At 63.2% G+C, this 19,150-nt stretch overlaps 1 protein-coding gene across 8 annotated transcripts in view; it reads left to right on the top strand.

The window, feature by feature from the left end:
• Window positions 1–18,554, top strand: part of Anks1a (ankyrin repeat and sterile alpha motif domain containing 1A) — a 147,258-nt gene extending 128,704 nt beyond the window's left edge. For 3 of the 8 annotated variants that reach the window (XR_010044120.1, XR_010044121.1, XR_010044125.1), the window contains 13 exons: window positions 2,726–2,832; window positions 10,046–10,144; window positions 10,418–10,570; window positions 10,650–10,757; window positions 11,648–11,812; window positions 12,900–13,025; window positions 13,174–13,245; window positions 13,412–13,498; window positions 13,874–14,011; window positions 14,803–14,973; window positions 15,175–15,273; window positions 15,578–15,861; window positions 16,660–18,554. Coding sequence is in view for 2 of the 8 variants with exons in the window: in XM_063239028.1 (XP_063095098.1) it covers window positions 2,726–2,832; window positions 10,046–10,144; window positions 10,418–10,570; window positions 10,650–10,757; window positions 11,648–11,812; window positions 12,900–13,025; window positions 13,174–13,245; window positions 13,412–13,498; window positions 13,874–14,011; window positions 14,803–14,973; window positions 15,175–15,273; window positions 15,578–15,675; window positions 16,660–16,663 (1,427 nt within the window). In the remaining 6 variants the exon portion in view is untranslated. Of the gene's footprint in view, window positions 1–1,202; window positions 2,146–2,725; window positions 2,833–10,045; window positions 10,145–10,417; window positions 10,571–10,649; window positions 10,758–11,647; window positions 11,813–12,899; window positions 13,026–13,173; window positions 13,246–13,411; window positions 13,499–13,873; window positions 14,012–14,802; window positions 14,974–15,174; window positions 15,274–15,577; window positions 15,862–16,659 lie in introns of those variants that run through there. The other 5 variants (XR_010044123.1, XR_010044124.1, XR_010044126.1 and 2 more) reach the window with 4 other exon arrangements.
• Window positions 18,555–19,150: the final 596 nt, after the last annotated feature.

Here is a 19,150-nt window from a genome sequence, read left to right as displayed (position 1 = left end):
GGGTTCCGTGTGTGTGTGTGTGTGTGTGTGTGTGTGTACCCCAACATGCAGCCCGATTGGGTGCTTATTTTGCTAGCTGCCCTCTGCTCCCCAGCTTAGCATGATTCCCTTGGGCCCATGCAGGTGGCCACCTCACAGGGCTGGCCCAGCAGGTGGCAGAGCTCCGCCCCAGGCGTCTGTACCACCACCAGGCTGAGGAGTGGGGAGCGGCAGCCCAGAAACAACAGGCTGCTGCTGTTTCTCTGGAATGGTCAGGACCCAGGTTCAGCTGGCCTCGGTCTCAGGATGGAGAAGAGGCCAGGTTCTGGCCAGCAGGGCAGGCTCGAACCTTCCCACAGGCAATGATGGTGCTGCTAGCCTGGCCAGCTTTGCGGAGGGTCACTCAGGAAAAGCAGGGCCAGTGCAGTTCAGGTCCCAGGCCTGTGTGAAGGCCCTGACCCAGCAGTCCTCAGCCACTGAGTCTGGAAGGCGAGTTCCACCCACCTGGCCCCCGCGCTGCTTTTCAGCAAAGGCCTGGGCTGTCAGGTGGTGGAGAGCTGTGAGCCCGAGTCTGCCCACGCAAGCCCGCTTTCTCCATGGAGTGGCTGTGAGTGCAGGCTCTGTGGGGCCCAGTCCCCCTGGGCATAGACCCCTTTGTTTGGCAGTGCCACTAGGTCCTCTTGGTATTGAGACTGACATGTTCTGCTGGGACCAGTGTGGCCTGTCTGCTGCACTTGGGGCTGGCCCGGGACCTCCCTTGACCTTGGCTCTGGCCTGCCCTGGGTGTGGTGCTGCCTGGCCCCGCCCCACGGGAGAGCAGTCATGTGTCCACCTGGTGGACTCAAAATAACTTTACAGCTTTGCCTGGTTTTGTGATGAGAAGTGTGGTCTTCCCAGAAGTGGCACATTGGGGCACTTAACCTGTGGGCTGTGCCCTTGGGGCAGTGTCATTCCTCTGTCCCCTCCCGCCAGCCCTAGAAACTATAAAATCAAAACTGCAAGGAAAGACCCCTCTATTGTTCCTAATCGGTGTTGCCAGTGCCTTTAGCCTGGGGCGCAGATGTGTACATCTGTATGTGGACACAGAGCCGGGAAATCTGTCTTCTGGCTGCTCTGGGCTGGGCGCGCCTCCTGTCTGTTCCCTGGTGGTGGCGCAGCGGGCTCTGCTGGCCGCTCCCTGATGCATTCCCTGAGCGGGAGGGGTGCGCGGGGGAAGGGGAGGGCCAGACATCAGGAGTAAGTGAGGACGAGCAGCCCGGGAGCCTCAGACAAAGCCTCCGTCCTCTGCTGGGTTACCGGCAGGGATGAATCAGCAGCTGGGGCCGCCGCACCTCGGTGGGGTCCGCCCCTAGCCGGTTAGCCTAGAGCCCCGGAGCCTTCGGAGCCCCGCAGCTGCATCCACGGGCCCCCTGACCATCAGCTGCTCTGCAGAGACAGAGGACAGGGTGGAGGCTGTCACAGTTGGTCACCAGGGTCTCAGAAAACGGAGCAAGTTGCCATTGTCCTGCCTGAAGGGCAGAGAGCCTGAGCCGACAGGATGACTCTCACCGCGTCGGGAGTGCGAGGGAAGTGACATGACGTTGTATAGTTGCTTCTTCGGTTTCCTTCCTTGCACCTCGTTCTTCCTCTTCTCTTTTTACCCTTCTCACCTGTGAGAATCGGGGAGCACTTCACCCCTGCGGAGAGGATCGGAGCCCAGAGGACAGCTGTGTCGCTGTGTGTTCATTGCTCAGCTGGAGAGCGCAGCCCCACAGAGGACAGAACCTCCCCTCCCCTCCGAGCCCGAGGGCTCTGTGCTCTTCTGCTGGGAACGGAATCCGCCTGCCCCGGCGGCGGGCGAGGCCCGGGAGTGGCTCCTCTCCCCGAGAGGCTTCAGAGGCCAGCCCGGCCCAGAGAGGGCTCTCCAGCCAGAGCCCGGCCCCAGAGACACCCGCTCACCGGTCCCCCGAGTCTGCACGGATGGGCCCTGGGCCGGCCGGCTGCCCTAGCCTGGCGGAAGGCGATGCTGCTGCCCCAGCGGAGGGAACCACACCTGAGCCTATGCCCCATGCCCCAGCCCTGGCGCCATCCTGTGCGCCCCCTCGGCCCCTCGCTGCCGCCGTGTGCCCCTGAGCACCAAGGCCCGCGCCATGGTTTGCTTATTCCGGGACTGCTGGGGGAAAACAAGTAAAAGTCTCCTCTGCCCCCGCCGTGTCCCTGCTGCTTGCATTGCATGCGCTGGGTCCCCGTGAATGGCCGCCGCCGCTTCCCTGCCGGAGCCCACGCTGTGTGCCTGTGTCCCTCGGCTGCATGAAGACGCGCGCTCGCCCCCGAGCCATGTGTGCTGCAAGGTCACAAGACGTGCCCCTCATCAGTGCCCCGTGGGGCTCCGAGGTGCATGGATGAGAGGAGCAGCCGGGCTCCTGGGCACTCGGGAGTTCCCCGGCCCCCCAGCACTCGTGGGGACTGACTTTGTTATGGCGCTGAGGAGCAGCTGGCCTGGAGACTGGGGACCCAGGGTGAGGCCCCGCCATGCTTATGAGGTGCAGCTGTAGCCTCCCAGGAGCAGCGGTGCGGTGCCCCGGCAGGGAGGCCGTGCGCGGAGAGGCGCTGAGTGCGCGTTGCTCTCTGCTCTCTCGCTCTTAGTTTGGCTGCTCCATGGTAATGACGATGATGTGGCAGTGCCATCTGTCTTCCTCTGAGTGCCGCTGCTACCGCCTTAATGGTTTCTCCCTGTTCAAGCGTCTGCCGATTCCTCTCTCGTCAGGTTCTCGGACGCTGGAGCAGAGCGTCGGGGAGTGGCTGGAGTCCCTCGGGCTGCAGCAGTATGAGAGCAAGCTGCTTCTCAATGGCTTTGACGATGTCCGCTTCCTGGTAAGTGCCAGGGCCACTCCCGCCCCACCCCGTCCGGCCCTGCTGGAGCTGACGGGATACATAGACCTGTCACCCAGGGAAGAGGTGATGGGATCTGGGAAGGCTGCAAGTGTCACACACCGTCGCCTCCCTCCCTGCCCCCCAGACCTTGGGCCACGTGCCATCCGGGCCAGCCTGTGCTAAGCATCCCAGGGGCTGCGGGCAGCACAGCCAGTCCCCTCTGGGGACTGCACGTACCATCTCAGGGAAGCCAGGAGTTTACTTCCCCAAGCTTCACTGGCAGGCAGGCGGTCAGTGAGGCAAGCCTCCCTAGCTGTCGAGCTGAGGCTGGTTGCCCAGGGCCAGGGCAGCAAGCCTGCCTGCCTACAGAGCAGAACACAAGTCAGAAAGAAAACTGAAGAAAAACCCAGGCAGCTTGTACCCGGCTCCCTGTGGAACAGGAACCCAGTGCAGGCCATGGGCAGGGGATCCAGTGGTACCTGGAAGCGGCCTCTCCTGGATGCCCTGCCCGGGGTGCCTGCATGGGCCAGGCCATGGCACCGCCACGGAGGCGGCTCCCAGGCCAGCTCTCGGGTCCCAGCAATAGGCCGCTGGCGGCAGAGGGATGATGTGACAGCTCTGTGGCTATCAGTGCCCCTTTGGGTGGTGCTGTTCTCAGCGCTGTTCATGGAGTCACTTGGTGACACCTGCAGCCCTGGGGTTGTGTGCACACCTCCAGTGCTGTCTGCCCATGAGGGCAGGGAGGCGCAGTGTGGTCTGGCCTCCCCGGCCCAGGGTTCTCCCTGAACATGGTTCTCTGTGGGCTTGGCCCGGCCGGCTTCTCTGTGGCCCATCACCCACTGTCCCTCGCTGTCCCTGTGCCCAGAGCACAGGCCCCTCTCAGCACCAGCGCCTCCACCCAGCCACTTCGCTGAGACAGTGGTCAGCGTCAGTCCGCAGCGCTCCTGCAGATGGACAGGTCCGTGCTGCCATGGAACATCCCTGTGACTGACGAGTGACCGCACACTCGCCTTGTGCTAGGTCCCTCTCTGAAGAACTCGGCTGCCACATCTCCTGTGCCGAGGAGTCAGTCGCTGTGTTGCCAAGCAGTAGCCCCTTCGCTGGTTCATGGCTTGCACTGCACTGGCTGATGTTTAGTTGTTGAGACAGGGTCTCACGACGTTGACCAGGCTGGTCTCAAACTCCTAGACTCAAACGATCCTCAGCCTCCTGAGTGGCTAGCTGAGTCGGCGGATACGCCATGGTGCTTGGCTGTGCTAGCTGATCCAGGGTGTCCATTAAGTTGGAACTGGTTTCCTTATGGCTTCTGTCACTTTGTCTTAGGTTTGCCTTTGGGGTCACAGACGGTTTAGGTGCTGTGGAAACTTGGAGGCTTCTGTCATGGGCTCCTGGGCCTGACCTTCACCCACACCACTCTCCTGCCTGAAGGCCAAGGCAACCGGCAGGGCCCTCAGGGTCTGTGTGCAAGGGCCCATGCTTGGAGCGGCTGCCTCAGTGGCAGCCAGGCCCCTGCCCATTACAGGTCCATCTGCAGGGAGTGGGCTTCCTTGGGAGCACAGAGGGAGGCAGTCGTCCAGCTGCCGGGCCTTCCTTCGCGAGGTCTGGCCCCTCCACCGAGGTGTAGAGTGTGCTTTTGCGGTGGCCCTGAGGCTAGGTGTGGACCTGGGGACACGGTGCCAGCAGGGACACTGGAGTGGAGAAATGTTCACCTTGTGTGTTGGGTGAGCCGAAAGTTTCTGCAGTGTGACCTCAACTTCATACAAACGAGGCAGCCCCACAGGAGAGGTGCGGGAGGAGTGGGCGGCCCACTCGGACTGGGTGTGAAACCAGAGGAGCAAGTGAGGAGCTGCCCTGGGCTGCAGTTAGGGTCCGGCTGGAAAAACAAAGCTCATAGCGACAATGCAGCAGCCGGGGTCGGCCACAGGAGATGCGCAGGGCAGCGGGGACGAGAGGTGGCCTGACCTGATCCGAGGTGCCTGAACTCTGGCACCTGGGGGTGCGGTGTGTGCCAGGACCCTAGGCTGGCGGGACCTGAAAGCACCCGCCTCTCCTCCCCCTGCCGCCTGGGGAGCGCTGACCAAGCCAGGATTCAGGAGCAGCCGTGAAACTTCCCAGCCAGGTCCTCAGCCCTGTGTTCCGTCCCAGCCTCCAGTTAGCTCCCTCCTCACTACCCTCCTGGCTTCAGCCCGTGTCAGGCCTGGCAGAGGTGCCATTCAGCACCGTCCACTCCTCTGGCCATGGCCACCACCACCAGCTCTGCAGAGCTGTGGGAGCCAGGGCTGTGCTGGGCTTTTCCTTGGGGCCCTGCAGAGGGCAGGGAGGGCCATCTGCTGGCCACGGCGTGGGGTGGGGCTGTCTCCTGAGTTGACTTCTGTGGTCTGAGGGCCCACAGATCGTGGGCTTTCCTGTGGGCGCGGGAGCCAAACAGGGACAGTGATGCAGCCCCCCTTCTGCCTGAGTTCGGATGAGGAGCAGCAGCTCTCTGGTGCCAGTGTGTGTGGCTGTGGACCTTACTGGCTCCAGGCACCGGGTGGGCACTGGAGGACACTCGGGAACGCTTGCTTCTCCTGCGCCAGCTCCTTGCTGTCCCATGGCCCGTTGGCACAAGCAGTGTTCAGACTGTCCACAGCCCCCTGCCCCAGCCCTCCTCACCGTACATATGCACAAGTGGTCTCAGGGCATGTTTCAGAGCCGCAGACCTGACCATCAGAGTGGCTGTGACCCGGAGCTTGAGGACCTGGACCTCTCTGAAGCTACCTATGGACTCCTACAGGCCATGGGCATCTGATGCTCAGCTCTGGGCAGGAGCAGGGCCAGGCCTTGGAGCAGGGTGCTGTGGGCCCAGGATGGTGCTGGCCTCTGGTCCCTGTACCTCCTTCCCAGGAAGCCGCTGCCGCTGGGGCCACTCTGCAGATGCCAAGGGCAATAGGCCAGGAACCCCTCGTGTGTTCTGCACCGCTGCAGGCCAGGGCCACAGTCTTGCCAGGGTGCGCCATGAGTCTTGTGTGACCTGTGACCTGCTTCCTCCAGGGGACACGCAGGGCATCAGAGCGCAAAGCCAGCTGTGTCTGCCCAGGCTAGAGGCGGCCTTGCTCTTGCAGCTTGCAGAGCAGCTTGCAGGCGGCAGAGCTGCCGCATGTGCACCTAGGCCCGGCAGCCCTCACTCTAGAGAGGCCCACATGGCCCAGTGTGCCTGCGCCACGCACTGCACTGTGGGCAGACGCGACACCTCGACCTCAGCTGAGTGTGTAACGGAGGCTCCAGGCCGGGGCAGCAGTGCAGGAGGACACCACATCTGGCCACACAGGGCCCTGTGGGTGTTGCCTGTGCCATTGCGTCCACCTGGGAGAGTCCTTCCCACAGGGTAACAGCTCCTGGGAGTCACACAGAGGTGTCCAGGGCTAGGGCTGGTGATGTGTGTGCTCCGAGATTGTGGCTGTCACTGTGGAGTTTTGTACCGTTTTGAGGAAGGACAGGACAGGCTGTGCGGGCCTCGGTAGCCGTCCCCGCAGCGAGGCAGCTTCAGTGTTGGTGGCAGCATTGTCCTTGCCTTGTGCCCCGGTGCTTTCAGCCTGACCCTCGCCTCTGCCCAGGAAACCCACGCCCGTCGCCCCACCGTGGCTCCTAAGTCCCAGGCTCACTGCTGCACACCGTTCGTCCCTGTGCTGTCCGGGAGGGGACAAAGCATACACCTGCAGCATACACATCCCTGTGTCTCTGTCAGTGCAGTCGGGCCTCTCAGTGCGCCTTGGGTCCCACGGGCGTGGAACAAGACATTTGGAAATAAAAACTCACGGTGCAACAGTAAACTAAGCACAGATACAGTGGCACTGCAGACACAGGGAGGGTGACGGTCCCTAGAGACGATGAAAGCACAGGCGTGCAACGCAGCCTCTCAGAGCCTCACACGCACCGTGTTTGCCTCCAGTGATACAGAACCCAACCCGCAGGGGCTGCCCAGGGACGCCTGTCTGGTCAGCAGCTGTGTGTCAGCGTCACTGCCCCAGGTGCCCTTGCGTGGGAACACAGCCCTGTCTGGTCCGACCCATGTGTGCCGAGGCCAGAATGTCCTGTCCCCCAGAGAACCCCCTCACCAGTGCAGATGCGCTCGGGTATAGGTAGGCTGTCTAGTGGCAGGACCCAAGGCTCGCTGGCTGTGCCTCCTGCCCTCTCCTGCTGCTGGGTGGGGGGCTGTGACCGTCATGGCAGCCCTGCGTGACTGCCAGGAGTTCTCTGGAGGATCAGATTGGCTTCCTGCACCACCCAGTGGAGATGGACAGGGACTGACAAGGGACAGTCTGAGCCCTTGGCTGCACTGTCCCGGAGCCCATGGCACCAGACACTTGGGGGCGCAGTGTCTCAGGCTGTGGGTCCCCATGCTGGGCCTTAGTTCATGCTGCCCGGAGCCAGCCATGGGGACTGCATGGCTCAGCCTTTCCTCCTCCCCTTCGGGTGGCAGCAGTGTCCCCTCCGACTGAGGCTCCCTGGTTGGTGTGGGAGGCAGAGTCATGGTGGTCTGGTCTCTGCCCTCCCCGTGATGTGCACAGGACCCCCAGGCAGACCGGTCCCAGGAGGGAAGTCCAGCCCGGCCTGGACAGTCCCCGGACCGCTGAGACAGCCACAGACGGCCCTTGCCCTTCAGCCGGACAGGGTCCCCACCACGTCCCCCTGCTGCTGAATGCACCTGCCTAGCCATCGCCTGTTATTAGGCGAGGCTGCCCCCACATTCGGTAGCGTGCTGGGCCGTAAAACCCCCTCGAGATGCAGAGGCCGCTTCCTTCCGAGGCTGTGCAGCAGGGGCCCTGGGGGCGCCCTCCATAGCTGTGGCCAGCACTGGGCTGGTACCAGAGTGTGGGACAAGTCCTGGTGGGAAGTACACACACGAGCTGGCCCGATGGAAGTAACGACAGCCACCAGACTGCGGCACAGCCACAGCGCACGTGCACACTGCCCTCGACATCCCCGCTAGCACCTCTGAGATGGGCTCTGAGAAACCAGGTCCTGGATGGGAAGAAATCGTGGCCTTGGCCCAGCCCGGAGCAGTGCAACTTGGGGCTGCGCGTCCCAATGCACCTGGTGGAAAGTGCCCAGCAATTACCATGGAGCGCTGGCTGCTGGAATGCTGTGCCCCAGCTGGGCCAGCCCAGCCTTGCTGCCTGCCTTGGGCTGACCAGGTGGGGAGTCCAGCACCGCGCTGGCCCGCACCTTTGCTTGAGCTCAGGGTGGGTCCATGTCACCTCACAAAGCTCAGTCACCTCTGACCGCCTGAGCCCTGCAAGCTCCAGATCTCAGCCCCAGACAAGGAAGCAGGGCTGAGGGCTGCCTGCAGGTAAGCACATGGGCTGCCCGACGGGGCGTATGACCCTTTCCTGGTCCGTGCAGCAGGATGCACCCTGGTCGGAGTCTTGCTGATGGGGGAGCTGTCGTCTCTTGGAGGATGTGTGCATGAGCTGATCCCATGCATGGTGACACAGTCACTCTGGGGCCCGAGGACCCTGCACTGCACCCAGGACGTGTGCTGATGGCAGCTGCTGTGTTTCCCACCATGGGACCTACACGGTCTTCCTGCGTGTCACCTCTCCTCAGCGCTACAGGTGGCCTCAGCTCTGCGACAGGGCCAGGTGACCAGGGCATCTCTTGTTGGAGTAAACTGGACTGGTCAGCATCACGTGGCCTTAAAAGCTGGAGACGTGACTACGTGCTGCCCTTGGACACTCACTTCCTCCCCCTGGAGCTTCCTGGCCCAGGTCAGGTCAGGTCAGACCCCCGCTCAGGTGTCCCTGTCATCAGATGGGCAGTGTGGGCAGCCGGCTGCCATTCTGCTTTTCCCCATCCGAAGATCCTACTTGGATTCCAAAGTGACCTCAGTCACTGGTGACACCTGGAGGTGTGGTGGCCCCGGGAGCTGGCCACAGGCTGTGGGGTGCCTTAGCCACAGCTCCATGCAGCAGGCTCCCCTGAGAGATGGCACTTACCCTCCCAGGTCGCGGAGGCTCCGTGGGAGCTGTCACCATAACTTGGCTACTGTGGGGCCACTGTGGAGCGGTCCACGTGTCACTGTTCACATAGCGGGGCAGGTGACGCCCTCCTCAGGAGACCGGGCAGTCAGGCAGGAGCCTCGGCCTCAAAGGTGGCTCTGGAGTGGAGAGGGAAGGGTGAGCTGAGGAAGTGGCCAACGCAGTCCCTGGAAAGAAGGCTGGGTCCTGCCTCAAACCTTCCCTCCAAGTGTGTCCCTCAAGGGAAGGCCGGCCAGTCACAGGCAGAGGGCGCTCTTCTGACCCCGAGGAAGCCAAGACCTATACAAGAGCAGTCACATGCAACGGTCAGGGGTAAAAAATAATTCCTACCCCTGCAAAACCAACATAAAAGTTAAAAACTAAACGACCAACTGGGGAAGCAGCCGTGCAAGGATGCCCACGGGTCTGCAGAGGCGGCTCCCAGCACTCCAGGCGCGGGTCCTCTGCCACGCAGCGGGGAGAAGAGCAGCGAGGTGCAAGGCTCCAGCCCCGCCTCCAGGGGAAGCTGCCTGACGGCACCTGTCAGCGCAGCCAATGGCATGGAGGACGATGCAGCAGTGACACCCCAAGGAGACAGGGACATCTGCAGAACTTTAAGGCACCCATGTGGCCACTGCCTTCCTGTCCACAGCCTGGAAGCGATACCCACAGTGGCCCAGGGAGCAGGATCACCACCCCTTGCTAACCCGGTGCTTCTGCAGCCCAGAGGGAGGAAGGAAACCCTGTGCGTGACGTCTAAGAGGTGATGGCGGGATGCCAGTCCGTCTGGGGAAAGACGGCTGTGCGGCCCCGAGGATGTAGTCTGAAGCACCTGGTGCTGCGGAGAGGAGCCCGCCTCACAGCTGCCTGTTGTCTTAAACGGTCAAGAGACTGGAACAAGCAGGGTCATGTGAAGTGGGTGACCCACATGCTAGGGGTTGGTCCCTGTCCCTCAGGAGATGGGCACACGATGCAGCCATCAGCCGCCATCGCTGCCACCGTGCTGAGCCCTAAGCACCTTTGCTCCACTGCTGCTGCCTGGAGTCACAAGGCAGCACCAGGGGGGACACAGTGGAGTCCCCTGGCCCCCAGGAGAGTGCACCTCACATGCAGCCAGTCAGGCTGGAGGCTCCGCCCAGGCTGCACTCCTGGGACCTCACTGAGGAGGAGCGCAGTGATAGGCCGTGGGGGCCCTGACAGCCTGTCTCTGTTCTCAGGGGCCTAACGTGATGGAAGAGCAGGACCTGCGGGAGATCGGCATCAGTGACCCCCAGCACCGGTGGAAGCTGCTCCAGGCTGCACGCTCCCTCCCCAAGGTGACCATCACCATCTCCCAGGCAGTGTGCGGGCCTGGTGCCCACCCTCCTCCCAGGGCCCAGCAGTCTTCCTCAGGGACCTAGGGACAGTGGCGGCAGAGGGCGCAATTGCCCCGGGCCTCTAGCTCTGCTCCTCAGCCATGCTGGTGTTGAGTGCAGCGTGCATGCTCAGGGAGGGTCCGCTTCAGAGGTCCCTGCAGGCCCCTGGCCCCCTTGGCACCTGCCCCAGTCTCACTTGAGTCCCGGATGTCGTTCCCGCCCTGTGCCCTGCAGGTGAAGGCCCTGGGCTACGATGGGCACAGTCCCTCGTCAGTGCCATCCTGGCTGGACTCCCTGGGGCTGCAGGACTATGTCCACTCCTTCCTGTCCAGCGGCTACAGCTCCATTGACACTGTGAAGAACCTCTGGGAGCTGGAGCTGGTCAATGTGAGTGTGGCCCGGCCCCTCCTGCGCTGGCCCCATCACCACTGACCTCCGCCCCGCTGACCTCCACCCTGCCCTGCAGGTCCTGAAGGTCCACCTGCTGGGCCACCGCAAGCGCATCATTGCCTCCCTGGCAGACAGGCCCTACGAGGAGCCGCCACAGAAGCCACCACGGTTCTCCCAGCTGCGAGTGAGTGAGTGGGTGGGGTGCTCAGAGCTGGGCTGGGGGGGGGGAAGCAGTGCCCGCCCGCGGCCCCGTTCACATTCTAGGCCTGCAGCAAAGGACCCGATTTAAAGAAAGCCGAATGAACATAAATAGATCCCAGCCATGGGGAGTGGGGGGTTGAGCCCAGCGCTACACTGGCAGGGTGGGAGCCGGAGGAACCAGGCAAGACTGGGGTTCCTGTCCAGCAGACACCAGCTTCTTGTGCCTACTCCAAGTCTTCGGATTTAGAATTCCCAGGGTGCTTTGCTAAGAGGGCTCTTGCCATGCAGGCTCTGAATTCCTGGGTGCTCAAGTGATCCTTCTGCCTCAGCCTCCCAAGTAGCTGGAAATACAGGTGTCACCACTACACCTGGTAGAGAGCCTGCCTTTTTTAAAATCATAGATAATTCGTGCCCAAGCCAGCTAATCTTGGACTCCAAGTGTATCTAGACTCAGCCCACAGGTCAAGATGTACCTGTCCAGCTGCAGGGTGGGGCATACCATGAGGGTGGGGGACACTGGCCCTATCCTGGTGCCAGCTCCTGGCTGTGCACTGCATCCTGCTCAGTCCTAAAGCCTTGTACACGAGGAGCCAAGGCCCAGCCTTGGTCTGGGGGGCAGACATAGCCCCCCGGCCTCTGTACTGCTGCAGAGGCGACTGCCTAGTGAAGAGCTTTGCACTTGGCCACAATTTGAGCCCTTGCTGCAGGGGGACGAGGGCTTCCCCCACGGCTACTTGAGAGTGGAGCCCACCTCAGGGCCGCTGCTGGCAGACAGCCAGGCTGCATGGAGCCCGGGCAGGGCCCAGCTGCCCACTTCCCCAGGCACTGCCCTTCGTCCTCATTGTCCAGCGTCTCCTCACCGTCTCCCTGCAGTGCCAAGACCTGCTCTCCCAAACATCATCCCCCCTGAGCCAGAGCGACTCCTGCACAGGGCGCTCCGCAGACCTGCTGCTGCCTTCGGGGGACACAAGCAGGCGGCGGCTCGACGGCCTTCAGGATGCCATGGCCCCATCTCGAGCCGAGCGCTTCCGAGTCCAGGTGGGCGGGATGGGTGCGGGCCAGCCAGGCTCCGGAGCCATCTACTGCCCTGTGCCCCACCGCTGGGCAGGCTGGGAACACGCGGTCTTCTGGGCCCCCTGCTTGAGTCCCCTTGCAGCCAGGCCACAGTCACTGCTGCTGCCGCTGCCTCCTGGTGGTCTTGCAGTGGCCAGGCAGATGCTGGTCACTGCACAGAGCTTTGCTCCCCTGCGCCTTCAGCCCCAGCCTGGGTTGGTACCACCAGGCATCCTGACCTTACCCTCTCGGGGTCCCTTTGGGGCTCCTGGCTCCACTCAGGACCTGCCCGACTCCTCTAGCTCAGCCTGCTCCCCCAGCCTGCCCTGTGCCAGGCTGGCAGGCACATCTGCCCCTCAGTGAGGGCAGCTTCCCCTTTGCTGGTGTCAGGTCGCCCCGCCTCCCCACCGCACAGCTTCCAGGTGGCGGCAGTGGCTTTCCCCAGCATTGTCCCAGAACCCCACATGCTAGGCCACTCCCTGCCACGGAGCAAGCAGCAGCCCCAGGCCCTGCACGCCAAGCTGGGCCAGCCTGTCAGTGCTGTGCCGCCCGCCTCAAAGCTGTGGTCCCCCCGGTGCCATATGTGAGACCCTCAGTGCAGCGTACAGCAGTTCAGCTGCCGTGTGGAGATGACACAGGTCCAGACACAGTGTCCTCAGTGTTGCTGCACGCCTCCCCTCACCCCCCATCCCGTGTGCCTTCAGCCCCAGCCTGGGTTGGCACCACCGGGCATCCTGACCTTACCCTCTTGGGGTCACTTTGGGGCTCCCAGCTCCACTCAGGACCTGCCCGACTCCAAAGGACGGTGAAAATGCTTCCTCGCTGCGGCTCTTCTCTGCCTGGACAGGGATGTCATGGGGGGACCTGGCATCCTGTTCCCAGCACTGCACAGTACCACAGCTCTTGGTGCCCTGCTCTAGTGGCCTGGGTGCCTGCCACTGTTTTTTTGCTGTGGTGTCACAGTGCATGCACAGGCCAAAGTGCCTGATGTCTGACCTCTCCGAGCTTTTGTGTCTACACCCTGGGCTTTGCTGGAGTTCCCCAGCACGCCTGACTCCTGTGATGTCTGCAGGAAGAGCCCCGCGAGGCCAAGCTGACCCTGCGGCCACCCAGCCTGGCCGCCCCCTACGCCCCTGTGCAGAGCTGGCAGCACCAGCCAGAGAAGCTCATCTTCGAGTCCTGTGGATACGAGGCCAACGTGAGTCGCTCCGCCCCTCCGCCTCCTTGTCCCCGGGAACCTCTGCTGTGCTGCGCTCTTCAGCTGCCCTGGTGCCCAGGGGAGGGTGGCAGGGTCACCCCATGTGGTAGTGCAGGCTCTCTAAGCCTGGCCACTGCTCGCCCCACAGTACCTGGGCTCCATGCTCATCAAAGACCTGCGAGGGACAGAATCCACGCAGGACGCCTGCGCCAAGATGCGGGTAGGCGGTGGGGAGCCTGGGGGGGGGGGGGGCAGGCGCTGGAGCAGGCAGAGGCACGAGGGGGCACCAGGTCTGGTCACCAGGCCTCACCCCACTACAGGAAGATGGGGGCCTGGCCTTAGGGTTCCTGGCAGAAAGGGCATCCTCAGAGCGCCGTTTCCTGCAGAAATCCACGGAGCACATGAAGAAGATCCCCACCATCATCCTGTCCATCACGTACAAAGGTGTCAAATTCATCGACGCTTCCAACAAGGTGTGTGTCTCGCCAGGACGTCCCTCTCCCTGGGACCTGCCCCGTTCCCACTGCTGTGGGGCCGCTGTTCTTGTCCTCAGCACAAGCCCTGCGCTTGGCTTCCCACAGCACTTGGTGTGGTTCCCTCAGTGGGCAGGGCCCTGTTCCTGCTGCCCACGCACCCAGGCTCAAGGGCAGAGGCTGACGGGGCTTCTGGTGGCCGTGCGGGCAGTATGGCCTGAGCCAGCATGGTCAAGGCAGACCCCAGACCTAACCAGGCACCCTGGAGCCAGCCCTGCACCCACACGGACAGAGGCTGATGCCCCAGCCTAAGGCAGACAGGTGGCCCTTGTGCCAGGTCGCCCCAAGATGTCCATAGCACCCTGTCCCCGGCAGAATGTCATCGCCGAGCATGAGATCCGGAACATCTCCTGTGCAGCCCAGGACCCCGAGGACCTGTGTACCTTCGCCTACATCACCAAGGACCTGCAGACCAGCCACCACTACTGCCACGTGTTCAGCACGGTGGACGTGGTGAGTGTGGCTGGGGCCCTGTGCAGAAGGTTGGCTTGGGCAAGACGCCCAGCTCTGGCCCATTAGTGCCTTCCAGGGGTGCAGACCCCGGCATGGGCTCCGGAGCTTAGCCTATGGCTTCTGCCCAATGCTCTGCGGGAGCACCCACAGCACAGGACACTGCTCAGGCGCCTGGCTGCTGCTGGCTCCTCACCCTGGAGCGAGTCAAGTCTTGTCTAGGGCGCTGTGGCCCTGAGGCTCTGTGCCCAGCCCTTCACTAGGCCAAGGCCAGTGGGGCCTTGGATCCGCAGCTCTGCCCTGAACCGCACGTGGCCTCCAGGGTTGCTCTGAGACGCTGTGGTGTGGCCTATGGTGACCCCTATGTAGCCTGCAGGTGCCACACAGCCAGCGCTGCCTAAATGGGCCCTGCTCTGCAGGACCACATTGAAGCCGTGGGGTCAGTGGGCAGGTGGTGTTGGATGGCACCACATTCACCTTTGCCCACGCATTGGAGGCAAAAATCAAACTTCATAGAAACTTTAGCGCCAGTTTACTCACAGGGAGCTGAGCACCCCGAGGAACAGCACTTGGCCCAGAGGAGGTTTCCATGCTGTCCCCACAGAGACAGCAGGGTGTCCCCATCCCGCCACCCCAGTTTTGCGCTGGTCCGGGTTTCTGTCGACAGAATCCTGGGTCAGAATCGTGCACTGTGCTCTGCTGGCTGTCGCTGATGCCAGCTGGGGGGAGGACGAATCTGTGCTTCCGGGACGCTCAGCCCCGAGTGCTCACGTGGCTGGTGATCTCTTCCCCAGAACCTGACATACGAGATCATCCTGACGCTGGGCCAGGCCTTCGAGGTGGCCTACCAGCTGGCCTTGCAGGCCCAGAAGGCGCGGCCGGTGGGGGCCACTGTGGCCGAGATGATGGAGACCAAGGCTGCCAAGCCTGTGCCTAAGCCTCGGGTCGCCGTGAGGAAGTCCGCAGTACGTGCCACGGGCCAGGGGCGAGGCTGGGCACACGCGGGTCCCAGGCCTGGGGAAATGGCCCTCTTGGGTTAGCAGGGCTGCACTGGCAGGTCCTCCCTGCCCCACCCAGCACAGGGCGCCTAGGGCTGCCAACGGCAGCCACACCGTGCCCTGGTGACCTCGTGTCTGTGTCTATGTCTGCTTTGCTCTGCACCCCAGGTGCCGCTGCCCCCCGATAGTCGCTGTTGTTACTGTCACACCTGCACCACCCACCGTCCTTCCTACCTACCGCTGCCGTCTGTTAGTCCCGGAGTCAAGGTCTTTACGCCTCCTGCTGTCTTGTGTGTCAGTCTCCCCGAAGCCACCGTGAGCTGCGCCTCCACCCTCCACCCGCGTGACGTTCTGTTCTTCCCCGCGCTGCCCACCCTGTGTGCTTCAGCCCTGTGTGTCTGTCCTGTGTCCCTCTCAGTGGCCTTAGGGTTAGGGGAGTGCTCTGCCCCAGGAGACCCAAGACCCCCACCGCCTGTCCGGGCTCGGGGCTTAGAGCAGGAGGCTCCCACGGGGCAAGGTCCCCTTTCTGGAGGCAGCCCTCCTATCAGTCACCTGTCCCCTCGTTTGGCAGCTGGAGCCGCCCGACACGGACCAGGAGGTGCAGTCCCACGCCAGTGTCTCCTGGATTGTGGACCCGAAGCCAGACTCCAAGCGGAGCCTCAACACCAAGTACGAGACCACTATCTTCTAACGGGCCGCCCCGCTCCCAGCCTCACTGTGCCTTTGCCACTGGGCTCTGCTGTCTCAGCTCCGCCGGCAGCGGCTGCCGCCACCACATTCACAGCTCTTTACCTACACCTCCGAACACTGTGACTCTCCCGGGCTGAGGACGGCGGGGGGCGAGTGGCCTTTAAGGTGGGCACCACGGGGAGCCTCTGGCCCGGCAAAGCGAATCCCGAGGGTGGGAACACTCGCCCGCCTCTGTCCTGAGCCACAGCCGGGGCCGTGCGCTGACTGTCCCCCCTCTCCTGACACCACCAACCACTGTGACCACTGGGGAGTCCCCTGCACTACTGCAGCTGGCTGCCCCCAGATGCCGGCCTCTCATGCTGAGGCCCTGCTCAGTGACACGGCCCAGCCGGGCAGACCACTTTGAGGGCCAAAGGTCTGGGCCAGGCCCATGGCAAGTGTTGGCCACTTAGCAGGTTCCCGGGTCCTAGTGGAAGCCCATGCCATGGAGCAGGGACACGAGTATGGCTGCACCCCAAGGCTCCACAGGGCCAGCTGGCGAGTGGCCTGTGCCCTACACAAGCACCTTCTGCCACCTGTCACCTGAGGCCCGAGAGAGGCTTCACCTGCACCCCTGCTTCACCTCCCCGGTCTCCAGGAGAGGCTTGGCCTCCCAGGCGGTGTAGCGCTGCTGCAGGGCTGACACCTGGAGCCACAGGGTGTTAGTGACCGAGGACAGCAAGGCCCAGGCAGGTGGTGGTGCAGGGGGGAGCCGGAGAAGTGGTAACAGCAGCAGCCAGGGTGACAGCAGGCGGGTCCTCGGCACCCGCCTGTCCTGTGCCTCCAAGCAGGTGGCCAGGCTGCAGCGGGCACTCCGGGAGGCTGAGGGACCCTCTGTCCTGCTCCTGTGCTCCTTCGGGTTTCCTCTGCCTGGTGCTGGCCCCGTCGTTAACCCTGTCCTCCTCCATGTTTGCTTCTGCCAAGCTGAGCCACGAGGAACCACACGGCTGCGGAAACAAGAGGCAGGCGCAGGCTCGGCACCGTCCCCAGGCCTGCAGCACTGAAGACCGGGCCTGCCTGCCCGCGGGAGCTGCTCCGGGCACAGCCCAGGCCCTGGCGGAGGAGACTTGGGACCCCAGAAGGCCGAGACGGGACCTGTCCAGCATACATGTTTTTAGTAGAAAAGTTTTTATAAAATGAACTTTTAACACTTGGTTCAAACCGCTAGGTAAACTGCCAACCTTTAGACGACCACGGGGCAGAGGACGGGCACTGAGGTCGATCACCAGGGAGGCCGCAGCCCCATCCTCAGCGTAGGGTCCTCAGTGTGGTCCCCGCGTGGGAAGGAGCAGAGAGGAGCAGGTGTCTCCGGGGCACCTGACCAGAGCAGAGCCCGTGTCCGGGCTCCCCTGTGCAGACCTCTGCAGAGAACAGCAGGGGTTCTGGGGCCACAGCGGGCTGGAGTCATGCTCTGCAGGCACCCTGGAGCGGGCTGCTGAGCCGCTCTGCTCTGCTCTGCAGCGAGGCCCTCGGGTGGCCGAGTCCGGGGAGAGGCCACCGTGTCCGGGGCGGGAAGGGGAAGCGCGGAATGGCGGAGTTCCGCTCACCACCCTGTGACTTGTCCAGTGAGGTCTGTGTGACGAGGCTCGTTCTGAGTCTCTGCTGCTGGGCTCCGCCCTGGCTCAAGGTGTGGGAAAGGCTAGATCGATCGGGGACTGATCCCCCTAAGCGTGGCCTTGACGGCAGGCTGGTGTCCTGGTATCGGCCGGCACGGAACCCTTCCTGCCAGCCTGCTTTGCTTTCAGCCATAACTTGGGCTTCCTTCTTGCCTCAAGGACAAAGGGGCTGGCCCTGCAGGGCAGTGAGGCCAAGCCGGGGTGGCCACTCGTTCCCCTGGGCTGCCCTGGCCCTGGCCCTGGGGGTCCCAGGAGGGCTCTTCTGGGTGCAGAGCCTTCCAGCCCCCTGGGCAGCCTTAGAGGAGGGCTTGGTGTCCAGCTGCCTGGAGTGGCTCACGCAGCGAGGTGGAGGCGGGTTGTCCTCCGAGCATAGGTACTGACAGGCCCTGACACCACGAGGCTGCACTCTGCTGCCTGCCGCGCACGCCTTACAGGTCCCACAGGAGTCCCCAAGACGGGGCCGCTGGGCCAGCCACGAGGGCCCTCAGGGCGGCCGCGCCGGGCAGCTGCGAACACTACGGTGAGCCTCTCTCCGGGTCAGTCCTCACACCACACTAGGCGCCCCTTGAAGCTGCTGTATCTTCTTATTTATTCAGGGTGTTTTCTTGTGGGAAAGCCGTGGCCAGTCTGCGCTGGCTCTGGCTCTCGTTTGAGACGGAGGCTGGTTTATTTCTGAATGTTCCAGGAGAAAAGGCAACTGGACCTCCTGTCGCGGGCTGGCTCTCCCACCCCTCCTGGAGGGCAGTGACCGCAGGGACAGGCCCGGGAAGGCCCCGCTCCGCACTGCTCTGAGTGCAGGCCACTCGGCGGGCACGGCGGCCACCCCGCTCCTGCCAGCTCTGCGTCGGCACTGCCCGCTGGGCCTGGGTCCCCCCAAGTGGCAGCGCCGGGCAGAGGACCTGCGCAGGCCACGGAGTTCGTGGCTCCTGTGTGGCGATGGACTGAACTGTAATAAAATGTTATTTAATCTTTGTCTCTGTATTTTGATACTTGAATGAGTCCCCTTTTGTTTTCTGTACATACAACTGTTAATCTGATCTTGTCTGGATTATAAACATCTGTGGTACCAAACATAACCAACCTGTGCAACGACGTAGACTGACCTCACTCCACACGACCGTGTGAACCGTCCGGGCTTCCAGTGTGGTTCTGTTATTTTCATAACTGTACAACTTAAACCCAATAAATGGAAGCGATAAGCCAGCCTCACTCGACCTCTCTGCGCGGCTCTCCCCTGTCTTCTGGGGACGTGTGGGCACTGGGTCCATGCTGCTGGGAGCAGGACAAGGTCCCGCAGGCCCCAGCATTTTGGCAGCACCACTGCGGAGGGCGGCAGGTTGGAGCGAACACGGTCCCCTGGTCCCCTCCCTGTGTGGGCACGGAGCAGGTCCGTCCCGCTATCCACACCCTGGCCCAGAGTCCCCCACACTGCAGACTGAAAGCTGCAGAGCCACACAGTCCGACTGGCCAGGCCGTGTGTCAGACATTCATCTGGGGTGGGGGAAGGAGGACACAATGGGACAAGTGTCCCCGAGAGCCCAAGGGGGAGGACACTGCGGTCACAGAGCTGCAGTCTAGGGGGAGAACGAGAGCCCGGCTGGCCCGGCAGCTTCTTCACTCGGTGGGCAGCGGCCACCCGGTTCCGGCTGCGCCCAGCCCCGGCTGGGGGCGGCCTGGTCCTTGCTGTGCGCAGGAGGCCACCAGGCTCTGAAGGCTGGGGCAGCACCTGAGGGCCCGGGCCCTGCTCCGGCCAGCCTCGCTATGGGCTGCCCCCATGTGCAGCGCCCCTCTGTGACTCT

This window comes from Cavia porcellus, unplaced genomic scaffold, assembly GCF_034190915.1.
Source record: "Cavia porcellus strain 051 isolate PalLab524CR breed Dunkin Hartley unplaced genomic scaffold, mCavPor4.1 scaffold_28, whole genome shotgun sequence".
NCBI lineage: Eukaryota > Metazoa > Chordata > Mammalia > Rodentia > Caviidae > Cavia > Cavia porcellus.
The sequence above is the reverse complement of the archived record's forward strand: the minus strand, read 5'-3'. Positions and strand labels throughout refer to the sequence as shown.